The 14636-nt window shown below is 32.8% G+C and overlaps 4 protein-coding genes across 4 annotated transcripts; 2 read left to right on the plus strand and 2 right to left on the minus strand.

The window, feature by feature from the left end:
* Positions 1-349: 349 nt before the first annotated feature.
* On the minus strand, positions 350-3006 carry LOC126655500 (exopolygalacturonase clone GBGA483-like). Its single transcript, XM_050349716.2, has 4 exons — positions 2799-3006; positions 2148-2459; positions 1050-1565; positions 350-710 (listed from the first exon to the last, which is right to left on the minus strand). The coding sequence occupies exons 1-4, from the start codon at positions 2934-2936 to the stop codon at positions 465-467; spliced, it is 1212 nt and encodes a 403-aa protein (XP_050205673.1). The 5' UTR covers positions 2937-3006; the 3' UTR covers positions 350-464.
* A 1757-nt stretch (positions 3007-4763) lies between these two features.
* LOC126657232 (F-box protein At3g07870-like) lies at positions 4764-5738 on the plus strand. Its single transcript, XM_050351893.1, has one exon. It carries the CDS (start codon positions 4764-4766, stop codon positions 5736-5738), a length of 975 nt encoding a protein of 324 aa, XP_050207850.1.
* Positions 5739-5883: 145 nt separating this feature from the next.
* Positions 5884-7235, minus strand: LOC126655505 (cytochrome b561 and DOMON domain-containing protein At5g35735-like). The gene is made up of 2 exons (XM_050349721.1): positions 6601-7235; positions 5884-6512 (listed from the first exon to the last, which is right to left on the minus strand). Exons 1-2 carry the CDS (start codon positions 7207-7209, stop codon positions 5985-5987), a joined length of 1137 nt encoding a protein of 378 aa, XP_050205678.1. The 5' UTR covers positions 7210-7235; the 3' UTR covers positions 5884-5984.
* A 1536-nt stretch (positions 7236-8771) lies between these two features.
* LOC126655498 (threonine--tRNA ligase, chloroplastic/mitochondrial 2) lies at positions 8772-14510 on the plus strand. Its single transcript, XM_050349714.1, has 9 exons — positions 8772-9137; positions 9795-9941; positions 10081-10228; positions 10585-10838; positions 10922-11299; positions 11388-11696; positions 12178-12378; positions 12527-12798; positions 14099-14510. Exons 1-8 carry the CDS (start codon positions 8817-8819, stop codon positions 12785-12787), a joined length of 2019 nt encoding a protein of 672 aa, XP_050205671.1. The 5' UTR covers positions 8772-8816; the 3' UTR covers positions 12788-12798; positions 14099-14510.
* The last annotated feature ends 126 nt before the right edge of the window (positions 14511-14636 follow it).

Raw genomic sequence — 14636 nt, forward strand, 5'->3', positions numbered from 1 at the left:
TGAACTGAAATTTCAGTTTTAATCAGTTTGGTTCAGTCGGTTTACTATTTCAAACAAAAATAAAAAGATGATTACTAATTTTATCAGTAGATCACTATTAATTTGATGATCAAATTTTGATTTATTGTTTTTTATTTCATTTTAACGGTATGTTTTTCTGTGAAAAATACATAAGCAACAATTGATTTCTACCACGTGACCATTAATTTTTTGTTTTAATTTTATCTAAAAACTTATAAAATGAATCATTTCATTCCAATCGAGAAGTTTTTAGATCAAAAAATAATGCAAAAGAAACACAATACTCAACTGCTATGAAATAAGCTGCATTTGAAGCAATTTACTGAAATTGGTGAAAGAATACTTATTTTATTTTTATTGTATATAGCCCTTATGGATATATATACCCCCGGAAAATAAAATAAAAACATTTCTTTGCAAAATAAAAACAGTAAATTAACTATCTATGCTGACTTGGCACAGCCAGGTGGAACCATTTTTCCAATAATCCTAGGCTTTACATTTACACATTCTGACGTGGATTTTCCTTGTTGTTTCCCATTGACACTGTATTTCAAATTAATGTTTCCAATTGACACATTCTGACATGGCATTCCCTTGCTACAATTCAGCTTCACTGCCAATTTTGTAGCTGATGTTCCTCTAATATTCTTGAAGCTCACACTGTGAATCTTCACCCTTGAAGGAATCTTAAAGAAAAAATAATAGCAAAATTAATTCAAGGATCGTAATTCAATTCGATCAATGACGCCCATATATAATAAGATTAATCGTATACGGTTCTTATGATTATGTGTAAAATATTTTACAGTTCTTATAATTGTACGGTCCATATCAAACAATCGACGTGACAATATATTTTAAGAACATAGTTCATTTAGTCATGTGTTATATCAAATGGGGAAATAATAAGGTACCATTGCCTAACATAAAAGTTAAATTTTTAAAACTATTTTGAAAAGAATAAAAGTTTTGATATCAAATTATAATATAAGACTTTAAACTATTGCTAATTGTTTTGGAATTACCTTTGCTTGACATTTATTGTAAGGGCAATATTGTTGATCAATATGAACCGGATTGCTGACATTGTCCATAATAATGTCTTCAAAATGCAAATTGGAGGCGATACCGGTGGGAGAAGCCGGCCATGTCTTAATTCTGAGACCATTTGATGTGTTCGTAAGAGTACAATTTTTCACTTTAACTCCGTTAACCGGCTGTTCGTCGTGGTATCTTCCGAGACTTCCGATACTAATGCCGTGGCCTGGTCCGCAATGCACTTTCTCAATAGCTACTTGTTGGCTACCTTCTCCAATTGAGACACATTCGTCCCCGGTTTTTATTTTCGCACCGATAATCTTCACCTCGTTGGATCGTCCGATGTGAATTCCGTCCGTGTTCAAGCTTTTCTCCGGTGCATTGATCACAACATTCTCAAGAGTTATGTTGTTACAATTCAGAACAGTCATGTGGTATAGTTTGCTGTTTAGTGAGGTTATGTCTTGGATTTTTGTGTTACTGAGTTTTGTGAATCGTATATTCTGTTACAAAAAATAGGAATTTTAGAATAATGTATTACATAATTTTAGATAATAGTAAAACAAATCAAAGTTTTATCTTTAATACGATCTTTTAACTTTAACGGTTTAAAACACAAACTACTAGTTATTTTCAATTTAGAATATTGAATATTTTTTTATAGACGCCAGAATAGTAGCATAATAAGATATATTCCGCCATCCGCATAAGTGTTTTTTTATCAAAAATGTTTGGTATTTCAAATTACAAAAATAAACAATTCGTGTTACTATTTTGTCAAAGTTAAAAATCCATGTCAAAATTGCAAAACACGTTGAATAACTTCATTTTACTATTAGAAAATATCAAAATATCCGATAATTTCTCGGTAGATAAAATAATCTATCGTTTTATAATTTAGTGACAATGCTGTGACAAAATGGACTGAAATATAAATTACCAACACAAAAAAAATAGAAAAAAGCACAAAACTACTGAAAGAAAATTTCTAAATTTCTAAAAACATATTTTAAATCCAAAAATTTCATCTTTATCTAAAAAATAAAATTATTTTACACTTCTAAATTAGAAATAAAATTACTTACACTTGGTAGGGAACTGCATTTTCCTTTCTTGACGCAATTAGTTTTGGACCAATGAATCGAACCTTGACCATCAAACGAACCACTTCCTAAAACCTGTAAACCATTTATATTTTTGAAAACGATCCAACCATCTTGTGACACGAATCTTTCAATATCCACAGGGGCCTTGATGTTGCCATGAACTTGAATTGTAATTGGATTTTTGCAAGGTCCTTTAAATTTCAGAGGACCAACCATGTATTTTCCTTTGCCTATCACAACTGTGCTCGCCAATTTTGATTCACATGCATCCTTCCATGCACTTTTTATAGCCTAGATCAATCGAAAAAATGATAATATTTAGTGAAAATTCGGAATTATTGAACACATATGTCCTTGAATTTAAAAAATTGAACCGGACGGAATCAAATTGGCATGATCGCCAAACCGGTTTGAAACGTCTAAAGGATGGTTCCGGGCCGGTTTTAGTTTATGTTGAAAACAGACTGTTTCACATCGTAACCACCGGTTTCTGAACCTTGTCCGCCCCTACTTAACTCTTTAAAATCTTTGATAAATAAAACTCTTTAAAATGGAGTTATGTAACCACACTTAAATTAAGCTCAAGACTAAAATTTAAAGCTAAATTATAAGTAAAGTGAATATATATACCTCACTATCATCTGTTTTGCCATCTGCTTTTGCTCCATATTTTTTCACATCAAATCTTTTTACACCTTGTGCTTTTGTTATTAATAGTAACAAAAATAACAAGCATGTAGCTCCTGCTAGCATTTTGGAATTATCCATCTTGCTTTTTATATAATATTTTTTAATTTTTTTTAAAATTTTGTTACTTTGTAACTTTGTTTAAGCTAGAAAGTTGCTTAGTTCAAGCTGAAGAAAAACAAGTTCATAATTTATAGAATGTGTAAAGAAAATTAAGACCACAAAATCTTAAATCTAATTTTAGATGGTTTCCAATTTTATCTTTTAGACCACAAAATACTATGTGGTGATTTTGACACTTAGTAACATTTCACTTTCTAATTTAGGGTTTATATATGCTGAATTACTTTACATTTTGACTTTAGTTGCTCACATGTAAAGGGATTAACATATACTACTATGTATTAAATTACACTATATGTATGTTTGTTTTTTTTTCCTCAAATAAATGGCTGATTATGAATAAGTATTTGAAGAATGATTTATAAATACTTATGTCAAGAATGTGATTGACATTCATGAGAGTAAATAAAATAATAATGCATCATTGAATATTTTTAATATGTAGTTTAATTATTAAAGGAAAAAGGGTCATTTATACCTCTAAAATTTGACTTCGGGATCAAGTAAGCTCTGAACATTCGAAAAGGTTCAAATATGCCTTCAAAGTCTTAAAAAATGAACAATCAGGCCCCCTGATTTTGATAAATAGACCTCAACCTCTTATTTATGCGTTTAAATTGAGGCTTGATCGTTCACTTTTTAGAACGTTAGGGGCATAACTGAACATTTACGACGAGAACTCTAGAGTCAAACTTTAGAGGTGTAAATGACTTTTTTCCTTTAATTTAAATATTTATATTTTTAAATTATATGTTATATTTATATTGATTCTATTCAAAATTGCATTATAATTAATTATATATGATGGACCTACATATAGATATTCATACAGTGCGTGATGAATAATTATTCATTTATAAATTTAAAATCTGAATTAATATTTATTATTATTAGTATATAATTTAACAACATTATTTTATTTATTTTTATTTTTTATTTGACGTATCTTTACACAAAATAAAGATAGATAAAATAAAATTATACTATTATCAAATGAATAATTTTTTTTATTGAACCATTTATCAAGTGAATAGTTGATGTAATTAAAATCAACACTAAATCAAATTGAAGTCCACAAAACTATTTCAAACTCTCTACCATTAATTAAAGAATTACTGGACTAGACGAACCGATTGAACCGAGAACCTTCAGCTTGTTGAACCAAAAGTCGGCCAGCTATCTCGTATAAAATATTAAAAATTTGGTTTAACTAGATTGGACCGAATTGAACCGGAAAAACCGGATCAAATTTTAACGCATATTTAACATATAAACTAATAAAATATTATCTAATTGTTATATTTCCCGAAGAACTACTAAAATATTAATTAATCATATTTTTATTAAATTTTTTAACTTTATTTTTTAAAAATAATAATTTCATGATTTTTTATAACTTTATTTTTTAAAAATAATAATTTCATGCTCATGTATTAATAAATAATAACTTGGAAGCTTAAATAGGAAGTCCTTGAATTTTCAGTCTAATTGGGAAGTAAATATTCAAAAACTGATTTTAAAGTTCAACTTTGATTCTAAATCATTCTCTTTAAAAACTTGTTCCTAAAACAAATTACTTGCAAAAAAAAAAATTACACAATGGATACCAAAAGAAGAAAAATAATTACTACTCTTCCGAAAGAAATTCTTCTCAACATTCTCTTACGCCTCAACACAAAATCTTTACTCCGATGTCGTTTGGCATGCAAAACCCTACGTGATTCAATCTCCGGCCCGGAATTTGCCAAGCTTCACTTTGCAAGATCATCATCAGAGTCGGAGATCATGCTGAGATCCGACGGACCTGGTTCATTTTCAAGAACTCTTTACTTACTTGATATTGCTAAGTTAAAACCGTATTCAGAATTTTTACTGCCGTTAAATCAAGAACTTGAATCTTCTGGTTTTGATGTTTTGAATTCTTGTAACGGGTTGGTTTGTTTGGCAAGATTCTTGGACAAGAACCCGGTTCTTGTCTGCAATCCGATTACTCAAGAACACATTCAAATTCCAAGAAAATTCACCGGTTCAAGAACTATCAGTCGAATAGAATCAGAATCGGAATCGGAAATTGTGGCATCTGGGTTCGGTTTTAGTTCGAAGAGTAACCAGTTCAAAGTGATAAAGATTATGAATCCAAGAAAATATAATTATGGTTCGACAGGTTTTGAAATTGGATCATATATAAGGTATGCTGAGGTTTACATTCTTGGAACAAGTTCTTGGAGAAAAGTTACAGAATTCGCCCCTCAATCTCTACATTCTTTTCTATTTCCCACTTATTGGAAAGAAACGATCAATTGGGCATGTGTTAAGGATGATAAATTCGACAATATTATATCTTTCGATTTCGATAACGAACGTTTCGAAATCATTTCTCCGCCTCCTCGCCACCGGACCGACTCGAATTGTATAAGAATGCAAGAACTTGGAGGGTGCTTAAGCGTATGCGATTGTTCGAGTTTTTCTAAGTATTTGGATATTTGGTTGATGAAGGATTTTTCGGGAAAAAGATTGTGGAGGAAAGTGATTACGATTCGAATGTGGCCGTTTGAATTGAAATCGATTGAGCCGATTACATTTCTGAATAATGGGAAATTATTGTTGATGGTTCATGATTCGAAGAATTTGGTTTGTTATAATCATTTGTTAGAGAAGTTTAAATATTTTAAAGTTAGTGGGATTCAATCTTATTTTGAAGCATTTAGTTTCGTTCCTAATTTTCTTTCTCTTAAGGATATTGTAAAGGGAAATTGTTAATTGTCAAATTGATGTAAATGCGTTTATGATTCTGTAATCAAATATAAATTCTTACTATATGTGGACTGCTTTTGTGATCTAGGGGTGTGCACATTATAACTGAACTAACTGTAAAAATTCAATTCGAACTCGAACAAACAATAGATGAATGAAAATAATCCTCATTTATAAACAATCCAATGTAATTTCTACAGTATAGAATAATAAAAAAACACACATAAGTAAATTACAGAAAATAATGTTAATCTAAACGCCGTTAGAGGCAGCAGCAGCAATTTTGTTCCTTTGAACAACAATGAACCATGTGACAGCCTCCAAAACAACAGCCGTGGCACCCAAGAAAACAATAACGCCAGTGTAAATCTGTTTCCATTTCTTTTCGGGGTCCAAAATGTCGAGCCCTTCGTAGACTTGGATGATGCTCAAGATGATCGTAGCGTATCCGATTCCGCGGTGGTAGATGTTCCAGTACGTTCTGTATTTATGATCCGGCTTCGGCCTCAGAATCAACGAAAATAACTGAAGGGTAGCAAGGCAAAACAGAGTGATCCCAATGTTTCTATGCTTGTGATACTTAACACCAGGTGAGTCACTGCCGAGTTTAAGACCAGTAGCCCATCCAGCAACGCCAATAATATATCCAGAGCACTGGCATCCCACGTGGACATAAAACCACGCTGGATTTGCCACCTGGAACACCTTTAAATATCTGGCCATCATCGCTCCTAATGGCATCATTACTCCCCAGCTCACCGCATTCAGCACACCGTGAACCTGCAATATTTTTTGAATATCAGCAACTCATTCTTTAATAAAACATTACAAAATAAAATATAGTTTCAAGAAAATGTATGGAACTTACGTTCTTTTTTCTGCTAGACGGCGCGGTTCCGGCGACGGCAGTTCCGGCGGCGAAATTAATAGTTCCAACAGCGGCTCTGTTGGCGATATCCATAGCATGAGGATTGAAAATACTTCCGGTCATAGTACCAACTTGCCAAATTTGATTAGTATTAACCAAACTATTATCAAGTTGCAGACTCGCAAAAATAATCATCTCATTGTTCAAATACTCCGCTCTAACATTCGAGACTCCGAAACTCAAATTCCCACGCTGCATGGTCGGACTATACGAGTCGATAAAGGTTGGGTAAGCCGTGGGTTTACCGGTTGAGTCAAGAAACGCTAAAATGGTTTGCGAACCAACCATTTGCTGTCCGGTTGGATTGAGACCCCAAGCCACCCAGTTGTTGGTCGTCGTTCCAGTTCTTCGGAAGGCGACGTCGGCGGACATGGTTGATGGGTAGTAATTCCAGTGGAGGTAGGCATTTAGTTGCGGTAGGTCATTGCATGTTGCGAAATTTTGGTTGCCGGAGAAGGATGAGGATCGGCACAGTTGTGCTGAAGATTGTCCGATGAAAAACATGAATAAAACGCAAGAAAACAGAGCAAGTATTGAAGATTTCGCCATGAGATGAAGCGGAAGAATTCGATTATTTTGTTGGGAGATTTGGAATGAGAGTTAAGTAGAGAGAGTGGGTTGTATATATAAGCAAGTAAAGTGAAGGAGTTGTATCCTAATACAATACATATTTCTCTTTAATTTCCTATTTTATTTAGGAATTCTACCTTAATAGGCTAATACAATTCTATTCTTTTTTGTATTAATTAAAAGTTTATTATTTTCCTAGTCCTTTTATATGAACCGTAAAGTTCTTGATATTACTCAAATTAATATTTTATTTTAAGTAATTTCATTTTCTCTAAAACTTATATTCTCTAACTATTTTGTTTTACTTAATTTTAAACATATTAGAAACATTCAAAAACATTTGAGTGTTTATGTGGTTCGGAAAAATTAAAAGAGCTTTAATTATATGCCCTTTTTAAATAATTCGAGTTTTTTTTTTAATTTTATTGTTTAAATAATGGTATATTTATAATATAAAGGTAAAAGATATAAAACAAATCCTCATAGTTTCTCCAAAATTGCACATAAATCCTTAAACTCTTTTTAGACATAATTAAGCTCTTATGCTTTTTAAACTGAACAAAAATATTTTTCCATCCATCAAAGTTAGAAATCAACGCTAAATGATGACGTGTCGCTCATAAATTTATAGAAAAAAAATTTAAAAATAATCTTAATATTTAAAATACTTATTAATTTTATGTTTATAAACATTTTAACATTATTTTACTCTCTTCATCCTAATTAATTTTAATTGATTAATTTTTTTTATTAAAATCAATTAAAACATAAGTTAAACCAATTAACCAATTAAATCTAATCAATTAAAACTCAATTAATAACAAAACCCAATTAAACCTATCAAAACTCAATTAAACCTAATTAAACAAATTAAAAACCAATTTAAATCTAATTAAAACCTAATTACACCAATCAAAATCCAATTAAACGTATTAAAACTCAGTTGAAACTAATTAAATAATCAAATCTAATTAAACTAAGTAAAATCTAATTAAACAAATTAAATCTAATTAAAATCTAATTATATTTTAATTTAAAAATTGAACCACCGTTATCAAACCCTCACAGAACAAACAACTGCCGACACACCGGAAGCCGTATGTGCTCTTAGAACAGACCTTTGTGGTATGTTCTGAGAGAGAAAAGATGCCTCGTCTGTTCTTGTTGAGAACATACCAAAAACTGGACCTCCGCTCGTCAGAGGTCCTTTTTTTTAAAATTAATTAAAAGGACAAAAATATGTTTGTTGGATTCCTAATTTAGTTTATTTATTAATTAAAGACTTTTGAAAGATTAATCTGAAATAAATTGTAAATATTAAGGATATTTTTGAATCTTTTTTAAGGACATTCGATGTTGTTGCCATATCTAACAGAAGGGTTCATTTGTTCAACAAAAAATTTTAAAAGTTCTTTTTGTTCAATTTAAAAACTATAAGGGTTTAATTATGTCTAAAAAAATGAAGGGTTGATATGTACTTTTAAAGAAAGTATGAGGATTTTATTTTTGTAATGTTTTGCCTAATTTAAATATTTCTCTCAATCCTCCTCCACCACACGGGGAGCAAACAAAGAAACCAAAGTCCAATGTCCATCTTTAACAGAATGGCCATTTCTTCTTCCCTCTTCTCTGTCTCCCTTCTCTTATCTAAACCCAATTCACTTCCACTTTCAAACCCCTCTCTCAAAAACTTCATTTCCGGTTCCAAATTCCAAATCCAACCCACAAATTTTAATGCTGCTGTTTTTCACCGGAAAAAAAATAGTGTCTCATTTTCAACTGCTGTAGCTACTACAACTCCGGCCGAGTCAGCTCTCGGTGTTCCAAATGACATTACAGATGACACCCAGAACACTGTGCTTCCTACTAATGAATCGTCTGAGCAACTTCTTAGAATTCGCCACACGGTAAATTTTGCTTCTTTTTTGTGTTCTTGATATCTGGGGTTTGAGTGTTGTTGTGTTTTGTTTGTTTTGAATTATAATTTTGATTATATGAGACCTCTCTGTGTGGCATTATTTTACTATGATTTGTGTTGTTTGAGGCTTTTCCTTAACATGGTGTCTGAAAAGATTAAAAATTTAAGATTTTGATTCAATTGTGTTTAGTTAGTTCAGTTGTTACTTGTTAGAAATGGATTCTTTTAAAGACAATTATACAACACAACTGGTGCAGCATGTCATTCGTGCAGCAAAACAAGCAAAACAATAATGCGTTAGCCATATTTTAACTTTAATATACGAGAGGTTAGTTAGTATCGCAATCCTGGCCAATAATTGCTTATGAGGCAACGAAAAAGTTGGGTGCCGTGTGATTTTTCATTGGCCACATAAGCGATAATTCGCCTGGATTCTCGGAGTAACCTCTTGTTGTTGAGAAATGGAAGTTGGATACCAAAATGTAAAAAATGAAATGAATGGTAAGCGAAGTGTAAAATTTTAATCCAATTTTGAAAGATGTGAAATTGTGCCGCTAATTTTACATGTTTTCGCAAAGTTTCGATTTTTGTATATGATTTATTCCAAATAAAGTTGGTTAATGATTGATGTATTATGTGTTTGTAGTGTGCACATGTAATGGCTATGGCTGTTCAAAAGCTTTTTCCGGAAGCAAAAGTGACAATTGGACCTTGGATAGATAATGGATTCTATTACGACTTTGATATGGAGCCTTTGACTGATAAGGATCTCAAGAGGATTAAGAAGGAGATGGTGAGTTTGTTTGTAACTTTTAGTGTTATGGCTTCTTTTAACAGTGAGGAAATTCATGAGTTTGGTAAAAATACAATGTACAATATTCTTTGGCCTATCATTTCAGGGGTACGGAATTTATGTCTTACATCATCTGTAGGATCGCATCATTGGTCGAAATTTACCACTTGTTAGAGAAGAGGTCTCTAGAGATGAGGCTCAAAGGAGAATAATGGCTATTAATGAACCTTACAAGATGGAACTTTTGGATAGCATAAAAGAAGATCCCATCACTATCTACCATATTGGTGAGAATTGTATTCATGCCAATTTTTCGTATTATTGCACTATAATACACTTGCTATATAGCAAAGCTATGTATCACAGACACGTATATTGGGAAATGGGACACTTGAACATGGAAAAACAATGTTATTTTAATGTTTCTCCGAAACGCCAAGTTTCTGACACGTTTCCCGTTCAGAAATGTTGATGGGATAAAGTGTCCGTGCTACTTAGTAGCAAAGTGAAAGTTGCTTGCAAGTATACTTTTGGAACTTTGTTATAAACATAACGCAAATTGCTTTTGCAGATATTGAGATTGTTTAACTTGAGCAGCTCAATAGTTTACTTTATTCTTCCATGATTGATTTGTTATTTTCAGGTGATGAATGGTGGGACCTTTGTGCTGGGCCTCATGTTGAAACTACTGGAAAAATTATGAGGAAAGCTGTTGAACTTGAATCTGTCGCTGGTGCTTACTGGAGAGGAGATGAAAAAAGACCAATGCTGCAGAGGATATACGGAACAGCTTGGGAGAATGAAAATCAACTAAAAGCCTATCTTCACTTCAAAGAGGAGGCTAAAAGACGTGACCATCGGCGCATTGGCCAAGATCTCGATCTCTTCTCCATACAGGTATTGCTTTTTTACAGTTTGCTTTTAGTTTTCTTCCCAATTTGTACTGTAAACAGTACTAAAATATCTTCCTGCTCCTGCAGGATGAAGCTGGTGGAGGCTTAGTTTTCTGGCATCCAAAGGGTGCCATTGTTAGGCACATTATAGAAGACTCATGGAAGAAAATACATATAGAACACGATTATGATTTGTTATATACGCCTCATGTCGCAAAGGCTGATCTCTGGAAGATCAGTGGTCATTTGGACTTCTACAGGGAGAATATGTATGATCAGATGACGATCGAGGATGAAAATTATCAACTTCGACCTATGAATTGCCCTTACCACATTTTGGTGTATAAAAGAAAGCTTAATTCCTACCGCGATTTTCCCATCAGGGTGGCAGAGCTAGGAACAGTATACAGATACGAGTTGTCCGGAAGCTTACACGGCCTTTTCCGTGTAAGAGGTTTTACCCAGGTACTATATAACTCGAGTTCTTATTTACATTAGCAATGTTACATTAGCAATTAAATATAAATTGAACTTCATTTTTAAATATTTGCAGGATGATGCACACATATTTTGTTTGGAAGATCAAATCAAAGATGAAATCAGAGGGGTCTTAGATCTCACAGAAAAGATACTTTTACAATTTGGTTTCAGCAAATATGAAGTAAATCTCTCAACTAGGCCAGATAAATCTGTCGGTGATGACGATATATGGGAAAAAGCGACAGCGGCCTTGAAAGACGCTTTGGATGATAAGGGCTGGAGTTATCAAATTGATGACGGCGGTGGTGCCTTTTACGGTCCAAAGATTGATCTAAAGATTGAGGATGCTCTTGGAAGGAAGTGGCAATGTTCAACTATTCAGGTAATTTTTTGGTCATTGCTTACATAATTTAAGTGCACCCTTGCTATATACTCCCATCATCCCAATGAGAAGTCTCATTTGATCTTTTAGTATTTTTTTAGCTTAAATTTCCTTTTTACCCTTTGTTTTATCTTGACGGTTAAATACAATTTACAAGGCTATTGATGACCAAGTATAATTCCAAAGCAACAAATGTTATTAATAGATGGTCATGATCGTAATTATTTTTCATTGTTTATTGTCCTTGATACTCCACGTCAATAATTCGAAGTAATGAAAAGTATCAAAAGTACACAATAATAAGGGCAAAATAGGAACAAAAAATATGAATTGTTTCAAATGGTTCAAAAATGCCATTCCTTTGCACAACTTTCCAGTTAGCCGGAAAATGTTTGTTATCGAGATATTTTTAGCATTGATGCACGACAATGATGAAATTCTTGTTCCAGAATGACAACTGTTCATTAAAATGTTTATGCAGGTTGATTTCAATTTGCCTCAGAGGTTTGACATTACTTATGTTGATTCGAACTCAGAGAAGAAGCGGCCTATAATGATCCATAGAGCAGTGCTTGGATCCATTGAGCGATTTTTTGGAGTTTTGATTGAGCATTATGCTGGGGATTTTCCCTTGTGGCTCTCTCCAATCCAAGTTCGAGTTTTGCCGGTTACAGACACACAGGTAATAACCATTCATGACTATAAATTGCTACGAACTTTGGATTCTGCACATGATTTATGATCGTGATTATTCGTAATCAGATTTCCTCAAAACTGGAGCATATTAAAATCATTTGGTTTTAATGAACGAATTGCATATATTTTTGCAGTTTGAATACTGCAAAGAGGTGACCAGAAAACTGAAAGAGAATGGTTTTCGAGCTGAATTTTTGCATGGTGAGCGTCTGCCGAAGCTCATTAGAAATGCAGAGAAGCAAAAAATTCCCTTGATGGCAGTAGTGGGACCCAAGGAGGTCGAGACGCAAAGTATCACAATCAGGTCGAGGTTCAGTGGGGAGCTTGGGACCATGAGAGTTGATGATTTTATCGGCAGAATGAAGTCCGCTGTGGAAAAAAGAATCTCATTGTGAAGTTGATATAGGTAACTGATTACTTCTATTGTTTAAAATTTTAAATCATTTGTATACAAATATGAGAAAAATTAGGATAATGAAAATAATAGTTGAATGGATAAAAATAATATAATACCTACTCACATTCCTTGTCATTTACAAGATCATCACCGCCATTTACCCCCTCCCCTCTCAACTAAATCCGTTAATTATGTTGTTCACCTCATACATTAGAGAAAGTCTTCTTTTTTTATGCTAACTTGTGTGCCAAGCGAGAAATGCTTGTGTGAACCAAGTTCATCCACTTATCGTGTGACACGTGGCGATAATAAATTTGATAATTAATCATTAAATACTACATCAATTATAGTTAAAGTATTTAACGATTAATTATCACATTTATTATTGTCACGTGTCACACGATGAGTGGATGGTTCATAATCCTACGTGGCGAACTTGGTTCACACAAAAATCAACTTGCCACTAGTATTTATTCAACTACTTATAATGAAGCAATCAAGTCTGAATGCTCGAAACATGCTATGAAAGTTGAATTACAGGCTCTTGATGAAAATGACACTTAGATTATTACTGATCTACCTCATGGAAAATATCGAACTGGTTGCAAATTGTGTATTGAACTAAATATAAATGCGATGGCTCGGTTGAAAGATACAAGCCAAATTAGTTGCTAAAAGCTCTACTCGATAACTTAGTTCATGCAAGTCAGCAATACATTTCTAAATGTAGACTTAAATGAGGATTTTCATATGACCATTCCTTTTATTTTTTCTGCTTCATCTCGAAGTCAAGTTTGCAAGCTTCTCAAATTTTTATATGGATTTAAGCAAGCTAGCGGATAATGGCATACCAAGTGCACTACCGCCTTACTGAATCAAGGCTTTAAATCTGCAGCTTTTGATCCTTCCTTGTTCATTAAACATATTGCCGAGAAATTTATTGCTTTGTTTGTTTAGGTAGATCATAGATGATGTTATTATTACAAGTGACTATGCTTGTGCAATTGATTTAGTCAAGCAATTCTTACATACTGAATTCAAAATCAAAGATCCTAGTTCTCTAAAATACTTCATAGGACTGGAAGTTTCTCGTTCTCACTCTTACCTTAATCTTTTCCAAAGGATGTATAATACTCCCGATCTTTTGAAACATGTTTTCTTCATTTCAAAACTAGTTTCCAGTCCGATGATAACCTCTTTCTCAACTTGACAGTACACCTCTTGCAGACTCGTTCCAAGTCCTAGATGTGGTTAAAATCTAAGATTCAAAAGCAAACTTGCTTGCTCAGGTTCAAATCTGTTTTTTCAGGTTCAAAAGCTGGAGGTGAAGTTGGTCCAGCTCTAATGGAATTTATAAATTGTAACGAATGCCTAAAAGAAACGCAAAACTTGTTATATATGTACATACATTTTTGTATATATACATAAGGGATCATGTGAGGAGTTTGGCTCATTGTATTTTAATCTAAGGAACTCCACCTATATACGACCCTTAAACATAAATAGATGTATTCTTCTTTAGAACCTGTTCGTGTAAGCTGCTTCCCTCTGACAGACTGGAAAAAAAACTCAGTATATCTAGCGGTAAGAGCTGAGCTAGCTGCTGCAAATGATTGATGCTTATGGAGTGACATGCTAGTGCAATTCTTGTTGTAATAGAGCATATTCTTTCTTTCTTTATGTTTATGTTATGAATAACTATATACCGCAATAGTTTTGTACGTAATCTGTGTAACAAATCAATGAAACGTTTATTTTTTAAAAATATTTAATAATAAAAAACGAAAAACAATTGAGTAATTTTTTTTATAAATGCTCACTGAATTGTCGTAAAAATTGACGGGACA

The sequence above is a fragment of the Mercurialis annua genome, linkage group LG7 (assembly GCF_937616625.2).
Source record: "Mercurialis annua linkage group LG7, ddMerAnnu1.2, whole genome shotgun sequence".
Classification (NCBI taxonomy): domain Eukaryota; kingdom Viridiplantae; phylum Streptophyta; class Magnoliopsida; order Malpighiales; family Euphorbiaceae; genus Mercurialis; species Mercurialis annua.